The sequence below is a fragment of the Mytilus trossulus genome, chromosome 9 (assembly GCF_036588685.1).
Source record: "Mytilus trossulus isolate FHL-02 chromosome 9, PNRI_Mtr1.1.1.hap1, whole genome shotgun sequence".
NCBI lineage: Eukaryota > Metazoa > Mollusca > Bivalvia > Mytilida > Mytilidae > Mytilus > Mytilus trossulus.
Genome location: NC_086381.1, coordinates 50231815 through 50256381, shown reverse-complemented (window position 1 = coordinate 50256381; position 24567 = coordinate 50231815). Strand labels below are relative to the sequence as shown.

General features: G+C 31.8%; 3 protein-coding genes across 4 annotated transcripts in view; 1 reads left to right on the top strand and 2 right to left on the bottom strand.

Annotated features, from left to right (window-relative positions):
- The window catches only part of LOC134683066 (uncharacterized), a 28126-nt gene extending 25926 nt beyond the window's left edge, over window positions 1-2200 (bottom strand). Inside the window, exons 1-2 of the mRNA XM_063542112.1 lie at window positions 2071-2200; window positions 907-951 (exon numbers count right to left, since the gene is read on the bottom strand). Of these exons, the coding sequence (XP_063398182.1) occupies window positions 907-951 (45 nt within the window). The 5' untranslated portion in view covers window positions 2071-2200. The remainder of the gene's footprint in view (window positions 1-906; window positions 952-2070) is intronic.
- A 10-nt stretch (window positions 2201-2210) lies between these two features.
- On the top strand, window positions 2211-16525 carry LOC134683065 (ropporin-1-like protein). Of its 2 annotated transcripts, none has more exons than XM_063542110.1 (6): window positions 2211-2346; window positions 6689-6836; window positions 7198-7321; window positions 8018-8179; window positions 13079-13254; window positions 16122-16525. In XM_063542110.1, exons 1-6 carry the CDS (start codon window positions 2226-2228, stop codon window positions 16192-16194), a joined length of 804 nt encoding a protein of 267 aa, XP_063398180.1. In that variant the 5' UTR covers window positions 2211-2225; the 3' UTR covers window positions 16195-16525. The 2 variants fall into 2 exon arrangements, with proteins under 2 accessions (XP_063398180.1, XP_063398181.1); XM_063542111.1 differs by having other exon boundaries at window positions 2322-2398.
- A 6922-nt stretch (window positions 16526-23447) lies between these two features.
- LOC134683976 (homeobox protein koza-like) lies at window positions 23448-24284 on the bottom strand. Its single transcript, XM_063543281.1, has one exon. It carries the CDS (start codon window positions 24252-24254, stop codon window positions 23454-23456), a length of 801 nt encoding a protein of 266 aa, XP_063399351.1. The 5' UTR covers window positions 24255-24284; the 3' UTR covers window positions 23448-23453.
- Between the last annotated feature and the right edge of the window lie 283 nt (window positions 24285-24567).

The window sequence follows — 24567 nt, the reverse complement described above, 5'->3', positions numbered from 1 at the left end:
TACATTTATAATTTCTACCAAGGATCAATTTATTAGAACAGATATTGTCTTCTGGTAAATATTTGTGGTTGACATGATTTCTATCATAATCACTGGTTAAAATGCTGTTGGAATGACAATGATTTTGTTGATATACATTCATATAATTGATTAGAAAGGAGTTTATAAGCAACACATCAAAAAACACTACAATTTTTAGCACACCATGCACTGCATGCAGTGAATATTTACTTCTTCAAGGAGGAATAATTTTATAGTTAACCTTTCATGTAACAAATTATAAAATGACGATATCACAAGTCATTAGAGCAATTCTTAATAGAAATTTTCAAGACAAAAGTGAAACCTAAACGCATCATAAAATCATGATGTTCAGTGGTTGTCCTTTGTTAATATTCATCATAAATGTTTCTTGTCTTACTTTTTTTATACTGATCATACCCTTGGTTTTCCTGATTCAATTTATGGTTTTACACTAGTCATTTTTGGGGCCCTTTATGTTCGGTGTGGGCCAAGGCTCTGTTTTAAAGGCTGTACATTGACCTATAATGGTTTACTTTTAAAAAATTGTGACTTAGCATGGTCTCATTGTCACTCAAACCTCATCTTATATCTACTGCACTTGTATAGAGCTAAGGGTGGATATGATATCATTTGTGCTTGAATTCTTTCCCTTGGTCTGTATGATGGATTATGAAACATGCAGAACAAACAAGTCTGATTAAAAATCCTAAACTAGATGTTGGTGTAAGTGATGAATACAGTACGGCTTAAAAATGAAACTTTCAGAAAAAAAAATTTTTTTCTAATCTAGTGATCAGTACATCAATATGGTGACAAAAGGGAAGTTACTCTTGCTATAATGGTGTATATAAAAACCCTGGTCTATGGAAATTAAATTCTTACTGTACTGGTCTTCTCCTGTGTTCTCTGCATCTGTGCTGTAGACATCTAAAAATGAACAAAGAATATTATTTATCTATTAGCATTATCGCTATTTGTTTGTCATTACTAGATATCACCCTGTAAAATGTTGACGTCATAAAACAAAGTATCTGATGCCACAATGGAAAAGTGATTGTTGTTGACATCAAAAGTTTGTGCAGCCTAGTCAGCTGGGATTATCCATAAGGTGTATTGCTAGATATTATTTTTTTTTTATTGTCACTCACCTTAATTTTATTGTGTTTTATGTGTGCATGCTACAGATCAGAAGGATAAGAACAATGACTCTAGAAAATTTTGGTATGTCTCTTCTAAAAATATTTCATCCGCTATATAATATATTTAACCATTTGCTTACGTCCTAGAACTATACGAGGCCAGCTTAGGTGGGTGGATTTCATGATTTACCAGCTGACTGCATCATATGTATATATTCTCTCTAAGGCTTATTGCTATTTGTTGGACAAAACTGGACATCACAAAGGTTCATATATATTTTTGACTTCACATTAAAATTCAAATGATGCCTCAATGAAAAAGTGATTGTTGAATGCTGTATGAGAACCTACATCCACTACGATGTCAGAAGTTCAGACATCATGACGAAGATTGACAACTTTTTGAAAGACTTATTTAAATTTTTGGCGATGCCCTCCCGAGTCCTAGCTACGACTGTTATACCAAATCAAAAGAAGTTTTCTTATCTTTTGATGCATTGTTTTGAGTAGCTGCGAAAATTTAGCTCTTAACGTGCTTTAGATGTTGATATTTGCGGACCATAGACAAAAAAATATTCAATAGAGCTACGTTTTAAGCAGCTATGTTTTGTGTATTTTTTTTGTTTGTTTGATATATGTTTTTATACTGAGTGCTCCACAGAGCTTATTTTTGTAGCTTAAATCAAAGATTTGTACAGTCTAACTATACAATCCTTGGTTAAATCAAAATGAAGTTTTTCTATTCTAATATTATAACTATTCATCAAACACTGAGTCTGATTTATGAGCAATGCCAAATGGCAATGGCTGAAACAATCATACTCTCTCTACATCTACATAATACTTCTTAACTTCAATATGTTGAAGATTACTCAAAGACACAACCTTTGCCTTATTAAAACTATACCTTTATATATCTTTGTCTGTTCTTTAGAAAGAAGTTACTTGCACCTTAAGATAATTTCGAAATTCAAAAAATAGCGCAGACGACCAGCATCCACCCTCCTTTATTCAATCGCCTTGTAGCAGACGACAAAAATTCGCGGGTTCGCATGCTTTTAAATGATTGAAGGAGCAAGGCAATTTGTCGATATCTTAAGCGCATCGGAGACACCGATTCTTCGACCGGAAAAAATCTGTCGAGCAGAGCAATCGTTGCTATCACAACATTTGAATACATCCGGTAAGTTAGTGTGTGTTTATTTCAAGTTCTTCAGGTCTCAAGATCTCAAAAGGTAAAAAGCCCTTTACTTACTCGTTGTACAAAAAACATTGAACTTGATTGTTGCCATAACGAAAAGCTTTCATTTAGTTTCGAGACAAAATACGATCAATTTTATCTGCAGACTTCACTGACTTCCACAAACATAATTTCAGAAAACATTTTTTTGGGGTAATTTTTACAGTTTTGGCGCTTTGCATACATAAATCTTTAAAGAAGAAACAACACCTTTAGTTTACATGATATGGTAACTGATCCATAAATTTTCTATTCAAAACACCATTTTTGGACATAAAAAATATCAAATTGCTCTAGTTAACACAACCTCACCACACTGACACGAATCCGGGTCCGTATGCCCTAATTCACGCTCCCCCTAGTACCTGTTCGCCATGATACCTGTTCACCCAGGGTCCATTCGCCCTGATTTTTATTTTTTACTAATTGTTGTCTAGTGCCAGTAGTGGCATAATTTTAGGGTACACGACAACTGGTACTTTCGGCAAGTCGTACTCAACCAACTTGTACCCTATTTTTACCAACTCGTAACCATGTTTTATTTGATATTATTTATCTAGTTTTTATGCATAGTTATTGTAACTTTCTTTCGTATATCATTATATAGCAAAATACAAATGAAAAACAATTTTCAATGTTAATAAAATGCAATTATAATTGTTTTAAATAAGCTTATACAATGCTAATCGTTATAACCATTAGTATTCCTTAGGATTGATTGTTTGAAATTGTTTGGACGGCAATTTATTTGATATGCACATTAAAATAATTATGATTACACAATATGCTAATCAGTGCAGGTCATTAGTGGATAACATACCTACAAAAAGAGAATGGATTTGTTAAAAGTAAAATAAACAAAGAGAAGTAAATGAAAACAAAAAATTGGTATAAGTGCGGCACTATGAACATCAAAGACCGTTGAGTTATACTTAAACAATCACCATCCTCATCGAAAAGAAAATGCATGGCTTAAACGTTGTAAAAACCAAGCTTTGAGAAACCCATATTACTATTATTAATAGCAACAAAGCCTTGTAAAAATGTTTTATGATTAAACTTTTACAATGTGTGTGTAATTATTAGTGGTACTAGTGTTTTTTTTTTTTATACGTCTCTCATAATTCTAAATATTGGCTTAATTTTTGTTTTAACTTTTATACTTTTACAATCCAAATGTGCTACTGTATAATTGATGTCAATACGTATATAAATGATAGAAGTATTGTGATGAAGTATACATTTTAAAATATTGTGCAAACGTCCATGCAGAAAGATTAGATCAGGCGTGAAGTTGTTTTGATAAAGGTTAATTAATGGCACCCTTCGTGTGTGAATAAGGGCCGATTTACTGGTAATCAACATGCTTCAGGTGTGAAAAAATTATCAATGATCAATTAATCACCGGCACGCGAACTGCAATAAATAATTTGTTTATTAAAGTGTCACATATTACTTGTAATTTCTTATAGGTTAAAAAATTATCAATAATGTTTAAATATATACGTGATGTCAAGTGCCTTTGCATAGAATTGTTAGTAAAATTGAATTATGAAATAAAATTATCTATCATAATTATAAAAAATTAAACCAATACATTTTCATTCCTATAGGCATTTCTAAAGAGTTGTATAATCAGCTAGTACAACAGGAAGAAGAGATAAATAGTTACTACTAACACGAAAAAACTAAGACATGTTCAACGCAATGTTCACTAAAAAATATCCTTTTCATATTCTATGGATCTACCTCAGGGTGCACTGGGATACTTCAGGGAGTTAAAATATCCATATCTACGGATATAAACGTAGAAAACTTATATTATAATGCTAAAAAAATATAGGGTACGACTTAGTAGAAGTACGAGTTGCCGAAAGTACGAGTTGGCTGAGTACGAGTTGCCGAAAGTACGAGTTGACATGTATCCTAATTTTAAGGTTCATGTGGACCCTATGGGTAAAATGGCCGTATTTTCACCTCAAAATTTACTCCCGAGTACAGACAAACCTGCGCATCTGTAAAAAAATTCAGGCATAGCATGCCCTAGATAAATGAATTTTAAGTATGTTTAATGTTTTTGAAAAATAAAAACTTACCAGGATTTTGCTGTGCACTTTTTTTCATTCCTCCAGAAGGTGCCAAAATAAACTAAGTTGGGAAACAGGTTTGAGAACTTCCCCACAGGTAAAAATTAAAGTAAGCATTTTTAATTGACATTGACATTAGATGGACTATAGATACCTGACAATAATTGGTTATTTTCACTGTGTACCTGAGTGGACCATATCAAGGTAAACTCAACTGTTTGTTAATTTTATCATCTTCTGCAGAGACGAAAAAAAGTGTACGGCAAAATCCAGTTAAGTTATGAATTTTCTAAATCATACAATGTATTTGAATTCTATTTATCTAGGGCATGCTATGCCTTAAAACTTTTCCAGATGCACAGGTTTGACTGTACTCAGAGAAAATTTTGAGGTGAAAATACGGCCATTTTAGTCATAGGGACGATAGGGTCCACATGAACCTTAAGTATTTGAAGTTTGTTGAAAAAATCACCGAATATTGATATTGCCGCAATCAATTTCATCATTTTCCCTTTGATTGCAGTAGAATACTGGAATACAATGTATTTATCTTTGTTGATATTTGTTAACAAAATAATTGTATTCAGTCATTCACTAATGTATGCAGTATAACTTAGACTAGTCTCAGAGTATTTTACTGAATGAACTTGTAAATCCGTTTTACAGTTCGTACATTTTTTTTGGAATTAATTTCAAGCTGAAGATATTATATCAAAAGAAATTTGTTTTTTTATATATTATAAATCCATCAAAAGACAGGTAGCAGTGATCCGAATTATTTTGTCATAAAACAATAAATTAATGATCCTTAACAAGCCATAAACTTTTAGATATTTCCATGTTTCCATAAATTTCAAGAATATATACCATAGAAATATATCTGATTAAGTTTATTCAACTTCAATGCCCTGAATATTGATATTTTTTAGTAGGGCGAACGGACTCTAAGGGCGAACAAACTCAGGGCAAACGGACCCAGGGCGAACGGTCCTGATACCCACTGACAGTTTACATGTAAATGTAGAATATTACAATATTAATCTCAGTACTTATACATCTGCATTGTATGAAAATCCATCAGTACATTGAAGACTATACTTCAGCACATTGCATACAGATACTTAATTAAAAATAACAATCTATTTCTTTAATATTTGTGGTGATGACAGGGTACATGCATGTATATCCTCTCTTGTAATTTTTTTTTTTTTCTATTTTAATGAATGCAGTTATCAAAAAAAAAGATAGGAGGAGTGCTGATCCCGAAATCCTGGGCTTATAAACATGAAATCCCGGGCTTAAAACACAAAATCCTGAGGTCCCGAAATTCGAAAAAAAAGAATTCCCAGATCCTGAAAGGGTCAATCCCGAAATCCTGAGCTTAAAATCAAACGATCCCTGAGTTCCCATAAAGATCCTATCCCCCCTCACTAATGGTGTACATATTCTCAGATTGGCAGTGACATCACATCATGTAATAAATTGACCAATCAATGATGAGTATTTGTGTTATGAAAACAATGTTGAGAGGTGATGCAGATAGGAATTCTCTAGATTTTTAATAGACTTTAATGCAAATTAAATTAATTGATATTTATCGTTACCAGTGGAAGTGAATTCACAGGTTGGTGATTTTTTTTCCTAAATGTGATAACTTCTTATGATACTACTCCTGTTTTGGATAATATACCCTAAGTAGGATGTAAATGTATGAATTTATATATTGCAATGTCATGAATATGCAAATTTCATTAAAGGCAACAATTGACTTGAAATTTTGGTTTGCAATTAAATTTTTACTGGAATTTTTGTCATTTTCAGTTGTTGCGGACAAATAGCGATAAGGTATATTGATTATTTTGAGTTTGATATAATGTTAAGGACCTTATCTTTACACCTTATCTCTTTTTGAAAATCTGTGCAGCTTGACTTACAATCACTTTTCCATTGTGGCGTCAAATATTTTCTATTATCATATGACATAAATAAAATTACAGGAACTGCTATGAAGTCCACCAGTAATGCAAATAGTAATAATGTGTACTGTTTCCTCATAGATGTATATTTGTTATTTTTATTATTGCCTATTGGGTTGCTGTTGCATTACATTTCCTTATAAATACAATGTATGTATTCTGCTGGTTATGAAGTCCTTTTAAATTAGAACAAATTTTTAAAAAATCCCTTCTAATTTTTAGGAGAATCCACAATGCCTACCAATCCAGACGAGCCATACTACTGCTCCCAGCAGATTAACATTCCTCCTCAGTTACCAGACATACTCAAACAGTTTACAAAAGCTGCAATTAGAACTCAGCCAAAAGATGTTTTAGCATGGTCTGCTGCGTAAGTACACTTTGAGTTGTCTCAAGTTATCAAATACCCTAATTATATTATTGAGATGTTTTCATTATGATTTTAAAATAAAAAAATAACTTTTTCTTTTTAAATTAGGGAAACTGAAATTTTAACTTTGGGTTGTGGGAGAAAGGGTAGTACAACTAAAGAAACCTCTATTTAAAAAAGATTTGGTGGTATTGTATTTATCTTTTTGTCTTTAGAATAATATCTATAGAGGTTGTAATTTGTAAATCAGATCACTGAAAATCATAGTCTTTTACTATAAATAAGTTATATAGCAATTCAATCAACCATTATTTTAACTAAAACTCTTTTAAGAAATATTTATGTATCAATCTTTGTTTAGATACTTCCGATCAATGTCTAAAGGAGAAACTCCACCTGTCAAAGAAAGATTAGAGATGCCAGTAGCAACACAAAAGACAGACACAGGCTTAACACCAGGTTTACTCAGAGTTATTAACAGACAGGTACTTTTTCAACATATATGAGACAGTTTTATATCGGTTATATTTTAAATAAAATTAAGATATTAAGACCAAGTTCACTCAGAGTTATTAACAGACAGGTACTTTTTCAACGCATATGAGACAGTTTTATATCGGTTATATTTTAAATAAAATTAAGATATTAAGACCAAGCTCACTCAGAGTTGTTTAACAGACAGGTGCTTTTTCAACAGATATGAGATATATATCGGTTATAATTTTAATTTAAAAAAAGGTTATTAATACCAAGTTTACTCAGAGTTCTTAACAGACAGGTATTTTTAAACAGATTTAAAATTTTCAAATATAAATAAGTTATTTACAAAAGACAATAGGAATGTAAAAAGACAAATAAAAAAAGTTGTGTCACTGCGTAATTCTTATTTGTGTCATGCTGATATTTCAAACAGAATAACGTGAAAAAAAACTTAAAAACAATACTGAAATCACTTGAGGTGGTATGAGTGCCAATGCGACAACTTTACATCCTTATCTGAGAATATGATTATGTAGTAACCAACTTTATTTGCATTGATTTTTAAAATATAAATGATGTTCATGTAAAAGTACTAAACCATGTAACAAACATGTATATTATCTATTTGCATTGATTTTTAAAATAATAAACGATGTAAAAGCAATGAAATGTAATAAATATATTTTTTTGTATTGTTTCAGCTTGGTCCAAAGAAACAAGTACCATTAAGTTTAATAGAAGAGAAATGGAATGATTTGGCTTTACCTAAAGAACAGTTTGATGATATGGTCAGAATCGGTAGTTTTGGTGGCGATGTGGAATGGAATAAATTCTTTGCATTATGTGCATCAACCTTAGGAGAGGTAAAATACACTACAGATTATGTGGATTTTATTTTTATGCCCCACCTACGATAGTAGAGGGGAATTATGTTTTCTGGTCTGTGCCTCCTTTCGTTTGTCCATCTGTGCGTCCGTTCGCTTCAGGTTAAAGTTTTTTGTCAAGTTAGTTTTTGAAGAAGTTGAAGTCTAATCAACTTGAAACTTAGTACACATGTTCCCTATGATATGATCTTTCTAATTTTAATTCCAAACTAAAGTTTTGACCCCAATTTCTTTGTCCACTGAACATAGAAAATGATAGTGCAAGTGGGTCATCCGTGTACTTGGGACACATTCTTGTTTCTACCTGTCCATGTTGGCAGTGGATAGAAAATTTGAAAGTGTTTAGAATTTCATCTGTGTCGATCTTTCCTTTAAATTATGTTAGACTTATTTTTTCATCAAAAGAATTTAACTTACTAGCTATAGAAAAAAATGTCCATATATATATTGAAACTAAGGTTAAATTCTAAGTTGACAATTGACAGCATTGGGTTGGCCATGATGTATTAGTTAGAATGAAAAAATCTACAGGAGTTGATCTTCTGTGGGTTTTTTTCAAAATAGCTGTATAATTTATTTATCTGAAGTCCTACTATAATTCAGGAGTTATCTTTCTTTATACAGAAATTTCATGTTTTTTATAACAGTTTTGGCTTGAATTTTTAACATGCATTGTATATTTCACATAAGTTTTTGATATCAGTATCCTTTATCAGGATGGGAATGCTTCAAACTTAAAGTTGAGGAAGCCAAATAGTGAATTCATAGAATATAGGAATCTCAGGATCATAACAAAAAGGACTTATAGACTTTGTTAATTTCGTCATTTGGTCGTTGTGTGTAGACTTGTCTCAATGGCATTCATTCTGCATCATCTTATTTTTATATTAAACTGTCCAAGATAAATTTTTAAGAATTATTTTAGAATCAACAATGTATGTAAGCAAATTAACCTGAAAAAAAATCAGATTTACCTCACACTTAAATTTGAACCAAGAAGTATGTCTCATACACATGTTCATTATACAATTATGGCCCGTTGAAAAGGTGAATATCCAAAATTGTTAACACGAGAAGGTTATTTCAATGAGGGCGCAGACCGAAGTGAAATAATTTTTCAGGGTTGACAATTTTGAATGTTCATCGATTCTAAGGGGCCACAATTGTTCTATTATACCGAACTAACAGTGGAAAGGCATTTCGAACACTTTCTATATTCTATAAACTTTACATAACAATAACAAAGACAAGCTGACGTTTGGACATATATTTGTGTTCTAGAATTTCTGGATTGTACAACAAAGGTAGAATCTTTTTGTAAAATAATGATGGCCCTGAGGACCGTTACTTTATAAAAGATATCATCAGCTGCTGGCACTCTATTTATGTCCAATGCCCTATTTCCTCATCTCTCTGTGGGCTTCCAGTGTAACGTAAACGCTGCCATTTTGTTTATTTATGTCTGTGACGTCATTATCATGGGAGATAACTCAAGTACAAATCAACAAACTCAAAAGGTTATTTGCCGGTGAATGATAGGGTTATTCACCGCTGGTGGAAATTTTTGGGGTTATTTGTCCTTCCTTGCATTTGAATGAAAAACAACTGAATTATTCCATGTCACATGATAATTTTTTACCCAATAGAATTGTTTAAAATATATGTAAGGTATAATAATGTATATTAAAGTTTGACTAACCATTTCCAGCAACACTATTATATTATGATGGTGCCACTCACTGTACCAGGTTTGGTTTCATTAAAATTAAACTAAGTTTCATTCATTTCAAAGAAAAAGTTTGTTTAGACAAAAGAAAATTCATCATGCCTGTAATTGTGGTGATAACTGTAATATATTGGTTCTCTGTAGATAATTTAGACAGGAAGGACAATCCTGATGGTGAAAAACTACATAAAAGAGATTTAATCTGACAGAATAATTCCCCAGTTTCCTTGACATGAATTTATTAATCTATTAAGATTGAAATTTAGATTCAAAGTAAAATCATTCTCACATATGACAGCTTAATTTTTAAAGGAAGATCAATTTATTTTAAATGTTAAAATCTTTAAAGGTTGATTCAATTAACGGTGTTAAAAGTAAAAAAATCAATCTTATTAGAGGTATAATGTATATGGTTTTTTTTATTCTCTAACATACATTTTACAATGGCTTCAAAACTCATTAACTGTTAGAGAACAGTTTGAAATTAATCATCATTCATTTTACCAATAACTAAAATTCCAATACATGTGGGCTGTGAAAACAACTGCTCTGTTCATAAGAAAAGAAGACAGAAGCTGTTTTTGTTTTGACTTGAATGGTTTATTGTTAATCTTGATGAAAATTTAAATGAATTGACAGATCCCACATTTTCTTGACAATATCCTTTAAATGGTATTACATAATTTCATTCCAACTTGATTAATGTCATCTTAAAGAGTCTCTAAGAGTAAAACATTCCATTATTACAACTGTAATGAACTATTACTTGTAGTCAACAAGTGGCTTAGGCTAAAATGAAGTAATTTTATGTTTTCCTTAATCCAAAATCCTTTTTACCTTGCACTTTTATACAGTTCATTAGTGTGTGTATACGGTATACTGTAAACCAACTTATTTTCGCGGATACTTTATTTTGGGTTTTACTTTTTCTTGTTCACTTGGCGGCTATTTAATTTCGCAATATTCTTATTTACTTAGTGTAGTTTAATAAGGAGATATCCAAATTTTAAATATTTGCGACGATTTATATTTGTGTCATTTTTCTACTGGCGAAAATAAATCGCTCGGGAAAATATGTTGGTTTACAGTATAAAATTTCAAATTAAACAAGTAAGCAGACAGGGAGTGATCATGTTTTTATCTATAAGTTAATATATATATTTATCTAAATTAGTTAACTGTTTAAAATTCTTTATACTCAATAAATCAATTACACTAGGTTGATCCAGTTATATTTCTTAATGCATTGTGCTCTCAGTCTCATCATCAGTTCCTCATATTTTAGAATTGACGATTAACTATTCTATGAATATTTTTTGTGAGTGATTTGTTTATGTGACTTTCACTAGTAGCATGCATGAAATCAGGAACTTGAATATATTCTCTTACAAGATTATACAATAAAGTTAGAAAGTTAGGAAAATACATCACTGTGATGTTGGCTAAAAGTGGTCAATGTGGGGTCAAAGAGATCCATGAAAATAAGAATACAAGGAGATTTTAATTTGAATAGATCCTTCATAACTTACTGTATGTACACACAATGTACTTGAAATTTAGAATTTAAAGCGTAAATTACATTGTAGTTATTGCTTATCTTTTGAAATTATTAAATTAAATGTACAATATGTTATAGTGAAATTTTTTGGCAAAACATAAAGACAATAACAATATTTCAAGAATATTTTAGATTCTGTCATAATTTGTTTTGGACTTCAAATACATTTGCTTTAATTCTTGAAACTGTCCCAAAGTAATTGTGTTATGTGATAAGTTCATTTGATCTAGAAAAAGAATATATAAAAAATAATTTAAAATCTCAATCCTTTTCACATTATTTATGTCTAAAGAAAACAATAAACTTTAAAATATTTTGTCATGGCCCTAGAAATTCAGAGATAATGGGAAAACAAATTTAAAGAAAAACTTAGTCAAATTGAGTACAGTAGTTTTGAAGATTGATAATGACAAATTTGCCTAAGAGACTGCAGCCAAATTAGATTGAATTTATCTTGATCAATTTTAGTAAATTGCTTCAAAAACGAATTTAAGGTGATTTTTAATCTTTCTTTTTCTTCAAAAGATAAAATTACTCAAAATAGGCACTGATTTTGTTTCTTTGAGCCTTATCCAGGGTATGAAACTGTATTGTTTACTATTAGATTTGTAATTGGTATGTTTCCCAAGAGATTTGTAGAAAAAAGAGATAACATTGATTGATTTAAAATTATGTAATATATATATTGCCTGGAATGGAAAATCCGGTCTAGTTAGGGAAAGATTTGTTCAGGGTCTTTCTACTGCATAATTTGATCATAGATTTTTTTTTGTTGGGATTAAGTGTTTCTAATTAAAGAATTTAATGAATATATTTCAAGTTGGATTATTTCTTCAAGTTGAATACAGGTGCACAAAATTAGGAATCTATTCAAAATGACGATTTTATAATACATAAGTGTATTTCTGTTCTTTTTTGGGGTTGTTGTCTCTTTGACACATTTCCATTCTCAGTTTCATGAATGTTTGTATTTGTGCTTTAACCATTTAAATGTGATGAAATTTTTGCCATAAATAATATTAAACAAGATAAACTCAATGACGTTTTGATGTTGAATTTACATTTTTGTTTAGGGGCCAGCTAGAGCATGCCTCCCGGGTGCAGGAGTTTCTCGCTGCATTGGTGGCCTTTGGCTGTTGTCTGCCCTTTGGTCGGGTTGTTGTCTCTTTGACCCATTTCCATTTTCAATTTTATTAGTATTTTCATGATCATGATTCATGAGCATTTTACCCCATAGTGAAGCAAATATTGAAGAAATAGTTTTGTCATTGTCTAGGTTTTCTACACAACATCTGTTTTATCCTGATGGGTCTAAACAGTAAGTTATGAATTTACACACAAAATAATGATTGTACAAGATGAATAAGAACATATTGCATTGGCAATTAATTGCCTATAGTTGGAGACTTTTAATTGGCTTCTTCATATAGATTTTTTTATTTCATTTTTTTTGGGGGGTGGGGGTCCTATTGAAATTTTCATAGAACCTCATTATCATTTTCAAAATTATTCAATGTATATTTAAGGTAGATTGATGGTTTATCAAAATCTTGGATTGTTGTATTAACTCTACTGACATTTTTGTATTTTTCAGACAATTTCTGATGCAATGAAAACAGTGTGTGAGATATTAACAGGTGATCCAGATGGTGGCCCTGCTCGTATACCTTTCCAATTGTTTAAAGATATTTATCAATACCTTGCACAGATAGATGGAGAAATATCACAACAACAAATAAATGAAGTTTTCAGTTATCTTAAATATGATGTGTAAGTATACAAAGTAGAAAGAATAGGGGGAGGGGAGGGGCGAACTCTGAAAAACAAAATATTTCTTAATGAAAGTACCCATTTTTGTCGAGCCTTCGACTTTAGTCGAAAAAGCGAGACTAAGCAATCCTACATTCCGTCGGCGGTGGCAGCGTCCACAAATATTCACTCTGTGGTTAAAGTTTTTGAAATTTTAATTACTTTCTTAAACCATACTGGATTTCTACCAAACTTGAACAGAAGCTTGCTTACGATCATGAGATAGTATCCAGAAGTAAATTTTGTGAAAATAAAATTCCATATTTTACTTATAAATGGACTTAGTTTTTCTGTGAGAAAACATTACATTCACTCTGTGGTTTAAGTTTTTAAAATTTTAATAACTTCCCTAAACTATCCTTGGTTTCTACCAAACTTGGACAGAAGCTTGTTTATGATCTTAAGATAGTATCCAGAGGTAAATTTTGTAAAAATAAAATTCCATTTTTTCCATATTTTACTTATAAATGGACTTAGTTTTTCTGTGGGAAAACATTACATTCACTCTGTGGTTAAAGTTTTTAAAATTTTAATTACTTTCTTAAACTATCCTTTGTTTCTACCAAACTTGGACAGAAGCTTGTTTATGATCTTAAGATAGTATCCAGATAGTATCCAGATATGATAAGATATAAATTTTGTAAAACAATAAATCCATTTTTTCCGTATTCTACTTTAAATGGACTTAGATTTTCTGCCAGCAACACATTCACTCTGTGGTTAAATTTTAAAAAAAAATTGATAACTTTCTTATACTATTTTTAATTTGAACCAAACTTGGAAGGAAGCTTGTTTATGATCAAAAGCTAATATCTAGAAGGAAATTTTGTTAATATTTTGTACCTGTGTATCTGTATTTTACTTATATATGGACTTAGTTTTTCTTCCAGTTAACATTACATCCAGTCTGCAGTTAAAGTTTTTAAAACATTGATTAGATTTATAAACTATCCTGGATTTTTACCAAACATGGACAGAAGCTTCTTACAATCAAAAGATATGTTTTTATTGATTTTTTCCTTCAATTTTGTTGACCCTGCATTTTACAGCGAAAGTAGGCGAGACACTGGGTTCCGCGGAACCCTTACAAATTTTTATTTTATTTATATTATTTCTATTTGAGGATTTATACAATCCAGTTTTAAAATAAAGCTTGAAATGAAGGCATAGTATACATGATTTGACTTTCCAGAATCTAATGCATTCTGGGTAACATTTTCAAAAGTCTACACCAAAATTGTTGTGATTTGTTAAAAACAGACTGAACAATAGAAATTCAACTAATGACATTACATTATTTTCAAGTTTGGGTTTTGACAATCAAATTTTCTAAACTCCTTCAGATTCTGAATTGTAACCTTTTAAAAATTTGTAGGAATTTGAATTGTATTGATAGAGCTTGTTGAACTTCATCGATAAATCAGAAAAGTATTACGTTTCTGTTTTTATTCTTTGGGATACATGTATAGCGAATCAAAAATTTGGAAAACCAGTCTATTAATGTAAAGAATGTACAGGACAAGCCTTTATTTATAAATAACTCACATCAATTTCATCTGGTGACAAATCAAACAATCAAATCAGCAACACTTCAAATCAAATAAAATGTCCTTGTCCCGTTCTATTTTCGTCCCACATCGCTCTTCCATCAATTTTAGATTCCTTGTTGCATCATGTTAAGTTTGCACAAAAACTTATTTCTGCCAATAAATCATCTTTGTAATTGTTCTATAAATGGCTACGGAAATTATCTTTTCGCTACTTACATTTCCCCATATTTACTAAGACAAGTATTTATCTTTATCCTGGGTTGAAAAATCTGATGAAAACATGTAAAAGATTGGTAATGAATTTGAAATTCAATCTATTCTTTGACATAAGAGTTTGAACATGGTCTACGTGATATTTTGTTTATTAAATAAAGCCCCTCATAATATGATTCTTAACCACTATTATGACAAGATTTTGGATCAATACAATTTATTACAATGTTTTATAGCAGTTTGAGATGAAATATTGCAATGCTATGATTTCAATTAGCTTTGGTTACCCAGAATACATAAATAAAAGCATATGTAATTTGTAATTCTTCGACAAATGTTTATTGTTTAATTGTTTGGAGAAAAGTGATAGTTTTTGATTGATGATGGGATATAATATGTTTTCCCATTTTTCAAAAGGATTTTTTTCAAGAATATCTATTTTGGTTTTATATCAAATTACCATTTATAATCCAGAATGTGCAATGAAGCTATAAATAATATATGGGTTGCATTTGATTCCTTCATCAAAGATTTCAAGTTCACAATAAATATTTCACCAATATACCGTTAAGTGTGCCATTTCAGAATATACAGTTTTTACAAAAGCATGCTTACAGTCACAACACCAAAATTTGTTCAATCGTAACTTCTAAAATATCAAGGTTCACCTCATAATTTCTCACTATTTTTATTTTAAGAATTAAATAACTCATATAAAAATAAGGAGATGTGGTATGATTGCCAATGTGACAACTATCCACTAAAGTTCATATGAAGTGCATGTAAGAAATTATAGACAACCATGATGGGTTCTTCAATAAAAGAAAAAGCATACTGTATTGTGGGCTATAAAAGGCCTCAACTAGTTTAACACTCAATCACAATACAATCACAGTTTAATCACACTCAATAAAGAATTGAAATTGTTTTACAAATCAAATTAGAAAATAGCACATATTTACATATTTTTTCACTTTATTAAACATGTGACACATTCACTTTAAATTTTCCTTTGCCACTTTTTCTAAACATTTGTGTTTATTAAATTTTATTTTATATTTTCAGGGATAAACAAGATGGATATGTACAACCTAGAAACTTCTTAAGTCCTGAGTGTCCTAAGTTGTCAGCAGCATAAATAAACCTTGTTTTTAACTTTATTAATGTTTTAGACTTTGTATTTTATTACCACAGAGAAATTCAATCTGTCTCTCATGTTTCCCATGAACACAACTGTTAAAAAAAAATGAAAAATAAAATGTTATTAGAAAGTTATATAAAAATATTAACTATAGAAAGGGAGATAACTCTTGAGTGATAAAATTATTATAATGATGAAAGGGGAATAACTCTATTATGTACAATCAGATCTTCTCTGAGGACCAGTGTCTGAAACATTTGTTATGTTATTGAACTGTTGTATTTTGTACATAAGATGCATGCAATCTACAAATAAATTATTTTGTACAGGTTATGGTTATTCATATATTCAAAATAAAAATGCACAAAAGGTTGGGAACTATACAGCTTTAATATGGTAACGTTAACTATTTCGCTAATGATTATCATGATTTTTGAGTGAGGCTTGGTGAAATAAAAGACTAATAATATTATTTCAGGACATTCTGCTAAATATATAAATATACAAAGCTATGTTTATTAAATAAGCAATTTATGCTTCTGTGCTATGCAAAACTGTAGACTATTAAATTTGTATTTGCTATTTATCAGCTTTGCAAAATTATTGAATTGGTTTGACTTTCTACTGAGGGTTTTAAATTTATGGCTAATTGGATTAATATTTATGCAAAATTATCAATTGGTATATATGCTGCTTCTAAGGTTATGCAAAAGTATTGGCGACTTGATCAGTCTTTGCAGCTTCTCAATTTTGCTTCAACTGTAAGAATATTAATTAGGTAATCGCAACTTGTCTCACAGTCTGTTAGATATAAAATTCTTAAACTGATGCTTCTTAGGAATGCAAAGCTATAGACTGTTAAAATTGGCATTTGTTTCTTCTCTCATATGTATGCAAAGTAATCTTTTATTAAATTGATATTTGCTACTCCTTTGCTATGCAAAACTACAGTATTCACTTTTAAATTGTTTATTACTTCCTTTCTGCAATTCAAACAATAGACAGTGATAGACTACTATTAAATTAGTACTTTCTGTTTATTTGCTATGCAAAACTACGGTTTACAAATAAGTAATTGATGTTTTTCTGATACTATATATATATTATGCAAAAATAGGGACTACTTAATTGGTATAAGCAGCTTTGCTGTCATGGAAAATTTTAGACTATTAATTTGGTCTATGTTGCTGCTAAACTTTGCAAGGCTAATTGGACTAGAACATTGGTATTTGCTACTTCTCTGTTTTTCAAAACGAAAGACTATTGTTCAAAATTACGAATTATTAAATTAATAAATGCTGCTTTTATGTTATGCAAAACTATGGAATGCTAAATTGATCTTTGCTGTATCTCAATTTTGCCACAACTCTAAGAATTTTAAATTGGAAAATGATACTCGTCTCTTAGATATTGAAGTTTGAAATGGCTCCTTCTCCTGATCAATTATACAAAACTGTAGACTATTAAAATTGGTATTTGTTTCTTTTTTGATATGCAGCATTATCCACTTCCCTCCTCTCCACATTGGCTTAATCTACCAAGGGTGGAGAGGAGGGAAGTGTATTGTCTCCCTTGACTAGCAAAGATGGTCTCAATAGATTACAACAATGTGGTGGAAAATGTCTCAGATGGTTGATCTATTTTTAGTTGCTTCATATAAAAAAGAAGATGTGGTATGATTGCCAATGAGACAGCTATCCACAAAAGACCAAAATGACACAAACATTAACAACGTTAGGTTACCATACGGCCTTTAACAATGAGCAAAGCCCATACCGCATAGTCAGCTATAAAAGGCCCTGATAAGACAATGTAAAACATGACCAGTGGCAAATGTTTCATGCATGTTCAAAATGAAAACAAAACTGTCAAGTTTACAATAAATACAATTGTATAGGATGGGAGACAAAAATAAACGACACTACACATTTACATGTGCAAAGTAAACACCTTTTAAACAGATTACTTCACAAGTATTCATGTTTCCTTATATACACCTTAAAAGATAGATAACCTTTTCAAACTAAACATTAGAATTATAAATAATCAATAGTATACGTACAAGCGATACAATCCGATACAATCGTAATCTAGAAAATAAAAATACCAATGTCGTTAAAACAAAATTGGAGTAACAGTCTCATTCCGAATGTTCTGTCGGTTGTAAATTGCCATTATTTTGTATATCCTATTATTCTCAGACACATAAACTAGTATTTTGATTGTAATTGCAGTTTTATATTCTAAACAAAATACCAATCTAAGGACCTTTTTGTATGTCATTTCTCTACATAAGTCGTCCTAAATCAAAAATGTATTGCAGAACTTTATTGTATTAGTCGAGCAAATCACACTTGAGTGAATTAATTGTCTTATCGATGCTGATAAATCTATTCTATATACTATAATTGATCTTTTGAGTTTACAGAAGTGGTGGATTGAGAGGACAGTGACATTTATAAAATAATGTGAAATGGGTGCTTCTCTTGCTAGTTATTTTGTTTAATCAAAGGTACGGAGAAACAAGTAGATCAAATTGAAAAGCACAACGTCATGAAGAGCTGATATACCGTTATTATACTGTTAACCTGATAGGGTTGTATTACAGACCAAATAACCCCGTCACATAAGCAAGTATGTGCCTGTTCCATGGCAATTCATGCAGTGGTTTTGGTTAGTTGCTGTGTTACAATTTTGTTTTTCGTTCATTATTTTGTACATAAATTAGTCCGTTAGTTTTCTGGTTTAAATTCTTTTAAATTTGTCATTTCTGTGTCTTTTATAGCTGACTGTCACTGTGTGCGGCAAAGGCTTTTTGCATTATTGCAGACCGTATGGTGGCCTATAGTTGTTAATTTCTGTTTCAGTTGGTCTCTTGTGAAGACTGGGTTGTCCCATGGACACTCATACCGCATCTTCTTTTTTATATCTGAAGTACAACACGGATACAAATAAAACAATAATGATTCTCTGCAGTTTTATTTGGGTGTACACGTTGACCGAAGAACATCTTGTACTTCAATCGCGGACGACATACATCATACAAGTATAAAACTACTGTTTACGACGATGTGTGTCAGTTTTAGCTATTAAGTTGTTTTTTGAGATTATGGTTGAATTTTTTGAGAAAACAAACTCGTCTCTCGACGAACGGACGATGCCCTCGTATTAGCAATTCAGACTAAACCACTTTACAATAAAATGAGGGAAATATAAATGATCTCTGTTATAGAAGAGATCATTGACAACTGAATTTAATATATGTAAATTCAAAATTCATAATTTAAGCATTTGTGCTAACAAAAAGGTTGAAAATCACGCAGATGAAATCTTCAATTATTTGTTGGCCCTCTTGGTTTATATGCTAATGAATGTGTTTCCTCTTCATGCTTTTTTTCATCATATACATACTTTGCTGTTAAATGTTTCGGTTTGAGAATTAATTCCCAGTAAACATGGTAAAGGTTAATAACCCAGAAAAAACGATCTTTTCTCTTTCTTAACTCTTTGGATTTTTTTATTATTATTTGCTCTTACTAGCGTATTAGATGATATAAAATTATATATTCCAGAAAGTGCAACACATATGCTATGGAAATGGGTCATTTAAATTAATCTGCACGTATCATTCGGTTTGTTTTTGGGGTTTTTTTTTGGGGGGGGGGGGGGGGGGTTATAATTTTGCTTTGTTTGTATCAGGTTTGTATTGCTTATTTCATATTTGCTCTGTTTTGGATTGAACTATTTCGTTTATTTGGGAAACTCGATTAGAGTTTAGTAGACATTCAGAGGTTATATAAATCAAAGCTTTTATTGTTGTTGATTAAGTTGGTACTGGAATCTGATTTCCATACCAATTTACCACGTGATCTTCCACAGCAGACGACAATCTGTGTCTCGTGTTTATTAAGTTTGACATTCAAAGAGAATATCTAATTTGACAATAGGATAACCTTCTACTAAATGACTAAGTTGTTTAGAGGGACAAATAAACAAGACATGTAATCATTGTTTGTAATAAGTAATTTGTTGTTTATATCGTCAATATTGGCTGTCATTTCCCCGTAAGACAACGGGAGATAGATGCAGGCGAGAAGGGCGACTGGAAACCAATATGTTTATGATTTATAAACAAGTTAAAGTGTGGACAGGTTTAATAAGAAACCCTTATTCCTTGACCAAAACATAGTGCTATTCGATTGGTCATTATTATTCACTGTAAAGGGATAAAAGTGAAGAAAAAATAAACTTATAATTAACCATTATTTGTCTGGTTTTATTCAATAAAATCTTGCAACATGACTTTTGTTCAAATAAAAAGATATATATATACAACTCGTCTAAACATCAACCCAACAATGTTAGATATGTAAATTTGCTTTCGCACATTTTTGGTTCTTCCCTCGCCGGGATTCGAACCCATGCTACTGTGATATCGTGACACCAAATCGCCTGCACTGCAGCCGTCCCGCTAGACCACACGACCACCTGGGCTCTCAAAAAAAGAGCTTTCGGTGGCCATATGTTACCTTTCCACGTCAGTTTTAATCTAGCGGCGTACTGCAGTACATGATATATAAGGCATGAAGATGTTATTGTTACAGATCAGCTAAATTATCTATGGTAAAGGATATATATATATGTGCGTATTCTTATGAGTACAAAATGTGCACCTTTCCCTTTAAATTTGTTATTAGATTCAAGTCGTAACATATCTCAACTTTATTTATCAAGAAATATTTGACATATCTAAGTGGCATACACTTTGATATACTGGTTGCTCAATGATTTTGGGCATACACTTTTCGCACATTATATAATATATTCATCCAGATCAGCCGTAAAGATTTTGATTCAATCTTTCTTTTATTTGAAAATTTGTCAATTCAAAAAGCCTTTGTTCGCGTACCATTTCAAACAAATGTTGCGTTCCAAATCATTTAAACGAAAACAGAAGGAGCTGTTTTTGTTTTGTTCACAGTGCTCTTGTATCGTCTGTATGCATGAGCAAACAAGCCAACCAAACCTTTAAACTACATGCATTAGAAAAATAGATCTAACATATGTCTCTGGTTCTAAATTCGATTGTAATTTGTATTGATCACATCACGATTCAATTCTTGGACAAATCATTAAGGAAATCCCTGATGAATTGAAAGCTTTATTAGCAGACTTGAACGTGTCTGGTAAAGAACCTGCTTGGAAGTTTTCGGCAAGTTCTGACCAGGTGACCGTACAATTAATACTGAACAAGGCTAAGGAACCAGAGGCATCCTCCAGTAAATCCAAGCAGGACCTGAAAAACAGTAAACCGAGGGACGCCAAGCGTTATGACCAGTGGGTGCACGCCAAAAGCTCTGCTGCAACATCGGCTGAGGTTATACCACCAACCACCAGGGTAGATCAGAAACAGCAAACAGAAGCCAAAGCATTGCTAGAGGGAAACAGGGAGATATTACCTACAAAATATCAAGGTGAACCTGCGGGGATCGTCATAAAAACGGACATCGCCATCAGTCCGTTCAACCCCAGGAAGGCATGTCATCGTCAATAATTATTTTCAACCAACCATCGACAGAGGCAAGCGATACTAGATTGACTAAGACGAGAGATTTGACCTAGATTATCCCGAGTTACCCCGGACACCACCAGACACATCGCCACTAATAATGCCATTTCCAGGGGCAGTAGCAACAGCACTTTCGATCCTGGAACAACCAGATACACCATATTATACTCCTCGATGAAAAGTATAAGTGAAACAGTCGTCCGAACTATAACGTCCGCGCAATAGGTAGGAGTTAGTCCGCAATATACAGACAGGACAGTAAAATCCACATATCATCTAATTAGCAAATAAAGATTGTTTGGGCAAGAACTAGATGTTTAGTGATTCATGCATATACATGCGCAATTTGTCGAACAGCAGTTGGAATAGAGTCAAGCCACGTGAAATCGGTCTTGATATGTGGACAGCAGTGTACTGAAGGGATCATATAAAATCTTCTCCCTTATAACACATACCGAAAAGTACAACCACGTGAGTCTATTACTTTTATCAGATGAGGATTTAACAATAATCTTTTTCAAAAGTGATTTCGACAGTTGTATAAAACTTGAATTGTTTCCTTTTAAGAACGCTCGTTTTCAATCATAATTGTATTTACGATCATGCAATCGCGTTATATTTCTTGGTCATTAAGCAAGATTTGATAGGACATTTGTATTCTGAAATATAGGAGCAGTTTGTTAAAGCTTCCAACAGAAACAGACATTCAACTGATCTGTCTAGGTTTTGTATGCTCAATTTATTGGCATTATGTTTTCTGGTGTGTGCGTCCGTCCGTCTGTCTGTTCCGTTAAAATAAATAGATTTAATTTTTGGTCGAGGTATTTTGATGAAGATGAAGTCCAATCAACTTGAAACGTAGTGCACATGTTCCCTATGATATGATCTTTCTAATTTTAATGCCAAAGGAGAAATATTAGTATTTACCCCATTTTTACGGTCCACTGAAGATAGAAAAAGATCGTGCGGATGGGGCATCCGTGTACTTGGGACACATTCTTGTTTTATCAATAAATCAGTATAAAATAGATATATGCCGTTTGGCACCATTATATTTAGACATTTTTTTTTAATAAATTCATGTTTATTTTTTGTAATGGAATTCCATTGTCTTCTATCTTTAAAGACCACTCAATGTGCTTGTTGTTCAAGCTACCTAATTTACAATACCTCTTAAGTTTGGTTGCTGTTCTGAACATTTGGACGCACGTTAGTAATTATTTCCTTATATCATTTTTATGAATATTGCTATGCAAAGCCAAAGAACTCATTAAAAAGAAAAACCTGAAATTGTTAGGTGTACGAGGGTAATCTTAAGTACTAGTAAACCAAACTGACTAGATGTACCATATAGAACAACTACCGTACATATATACATGGTATAAGCAGACACAATAGGATGTCTTTGGAAGTCTTTTTCAAATGTGTGGGCTTTTTTTCATTTTTTGTGTGTTTGTACCTCTGAGTGATTCTTTTTTTTTTATATATATAAAACAAGTGTGTACACATATCAATGTGGATAGTATTTGGATGTTTGATTTCTAAAAACAATGATAGTCAGGTTAAGTATTTTCATATTTATTAGTACAACAATAACATTTTAATAATATCCATAACAATAATAAATTAAAACAAGCATATTGCATATCAACTGACAAATATTATTCAAGTCATAGTTCTTGTTGTATCAGACTCTGTGGTGTTCTACCAGCGGAGGAGAAAGTCCAGTGTAAACCGGTCGGCTGTATTCTGGATACATAACGGGTGACATCGTACCGTACCCATACATAAGTGACATCGGATCATAAAACTGTGTTGATGGTGATCCTGGGTACTGATTTTGGTAGCTGAAGTATCCAGGAAGTGTAGGTGGAACTTGTGCTGTCGTCACTGAAACGTGTGTATCATGTGCTAACTTCTGCAATTCTGTTGTTCCAAGTTTTTGTAGGCGTTTTTCTTTCATTCTACGATTCTGGAACCATGTTTTAACTTGTTGTTGACTAAGCTTCAGTCTTTTAGCCAGTATTGGTCTGTCTTCAATAGGTAGAAATCTGTTAGTTAAGAAACATTGTTCTAATTCTGTAATCTGTGTTGACGTAAACATACATCTTGCCTTTTTACTTGGTTTGTCTTGTATTTCAGTCGTGTCGTCTGAGATTGACGAAAGACTGTCTGTTGATTTGGTTTCAGATGATTCAAGGCTGCTGTCGGCTGAGTAAATTGAATCTTCTTCTCTTTTTCTTTTAAATTGTCGCTCTACGTTGGGATTAGCGAGTGGTAGCGAGATAGGAGTACTTGTCATTGGTTGGACAGTGGCTTGTAACTTCACTGGGGTAGTCTCTTGATGAAATTTGACAATGCTCTGAAATCTAGCATATATGCTGCCGACATGTTTGGTCTGGTCTGAACTGGTACCTCTGCTACTCTTAGCAAGCTCATCGATGCTGAAAGACATCTTAACTGGTTTCTGTACTGTGACAAGACTCATGTTGAGGGATTGTTGTCAAATGTGAATTGTTGATCGAGAACTTGAGAATGAGCGAACAGTGTCATGGACAGTATATATACCTGATGTTAAGAGCACTCATCGCGTTAACAAATTACTTATCACAACAATCTAAGCTTCTACTGTTTAAAGATACAAATTGATAATTGGCAATGAAAACCTATTTGTTTCTCAATTTACCAATTTGAGCAACCATGATTGCCGAAGCCATTGCCAAATATCAAGTTTTAATGTAATTAACAAGATTAATTAGTGTTTTTATTGCTCCGTAATTGTTATAATCGCTTTGACAATA

Coding starts and splice junctions, on each gene's coding strand:
- LOC134683065 (XM_063542110.1), top strand. CDS start 2,226: ATGATTGAAGGAGCAAGGCAATTTGTCGATATCTTAAGCGCATCGGAG. Junction 2,347..6,688: donor ACAACATTTGAATACATCCG/GTAAGTTAGTGT, acceptor TCTAATTTTTAG/GAGAATCCACAATGCCTACC. Junction 13,255..16,121: donor AGTTATCTTAAATATGATGT/GTAAGTATACAA, acceptor TTATATTTTCAG/GGATAAACAAGATGGATATG.
- LOC134683976 (XM_063543281.1), bottom strand. CDS start 24,254: ATGAGTCTTGTCACAGTACAGAAACCAGTTAAGATGTCTTTCAGCATC.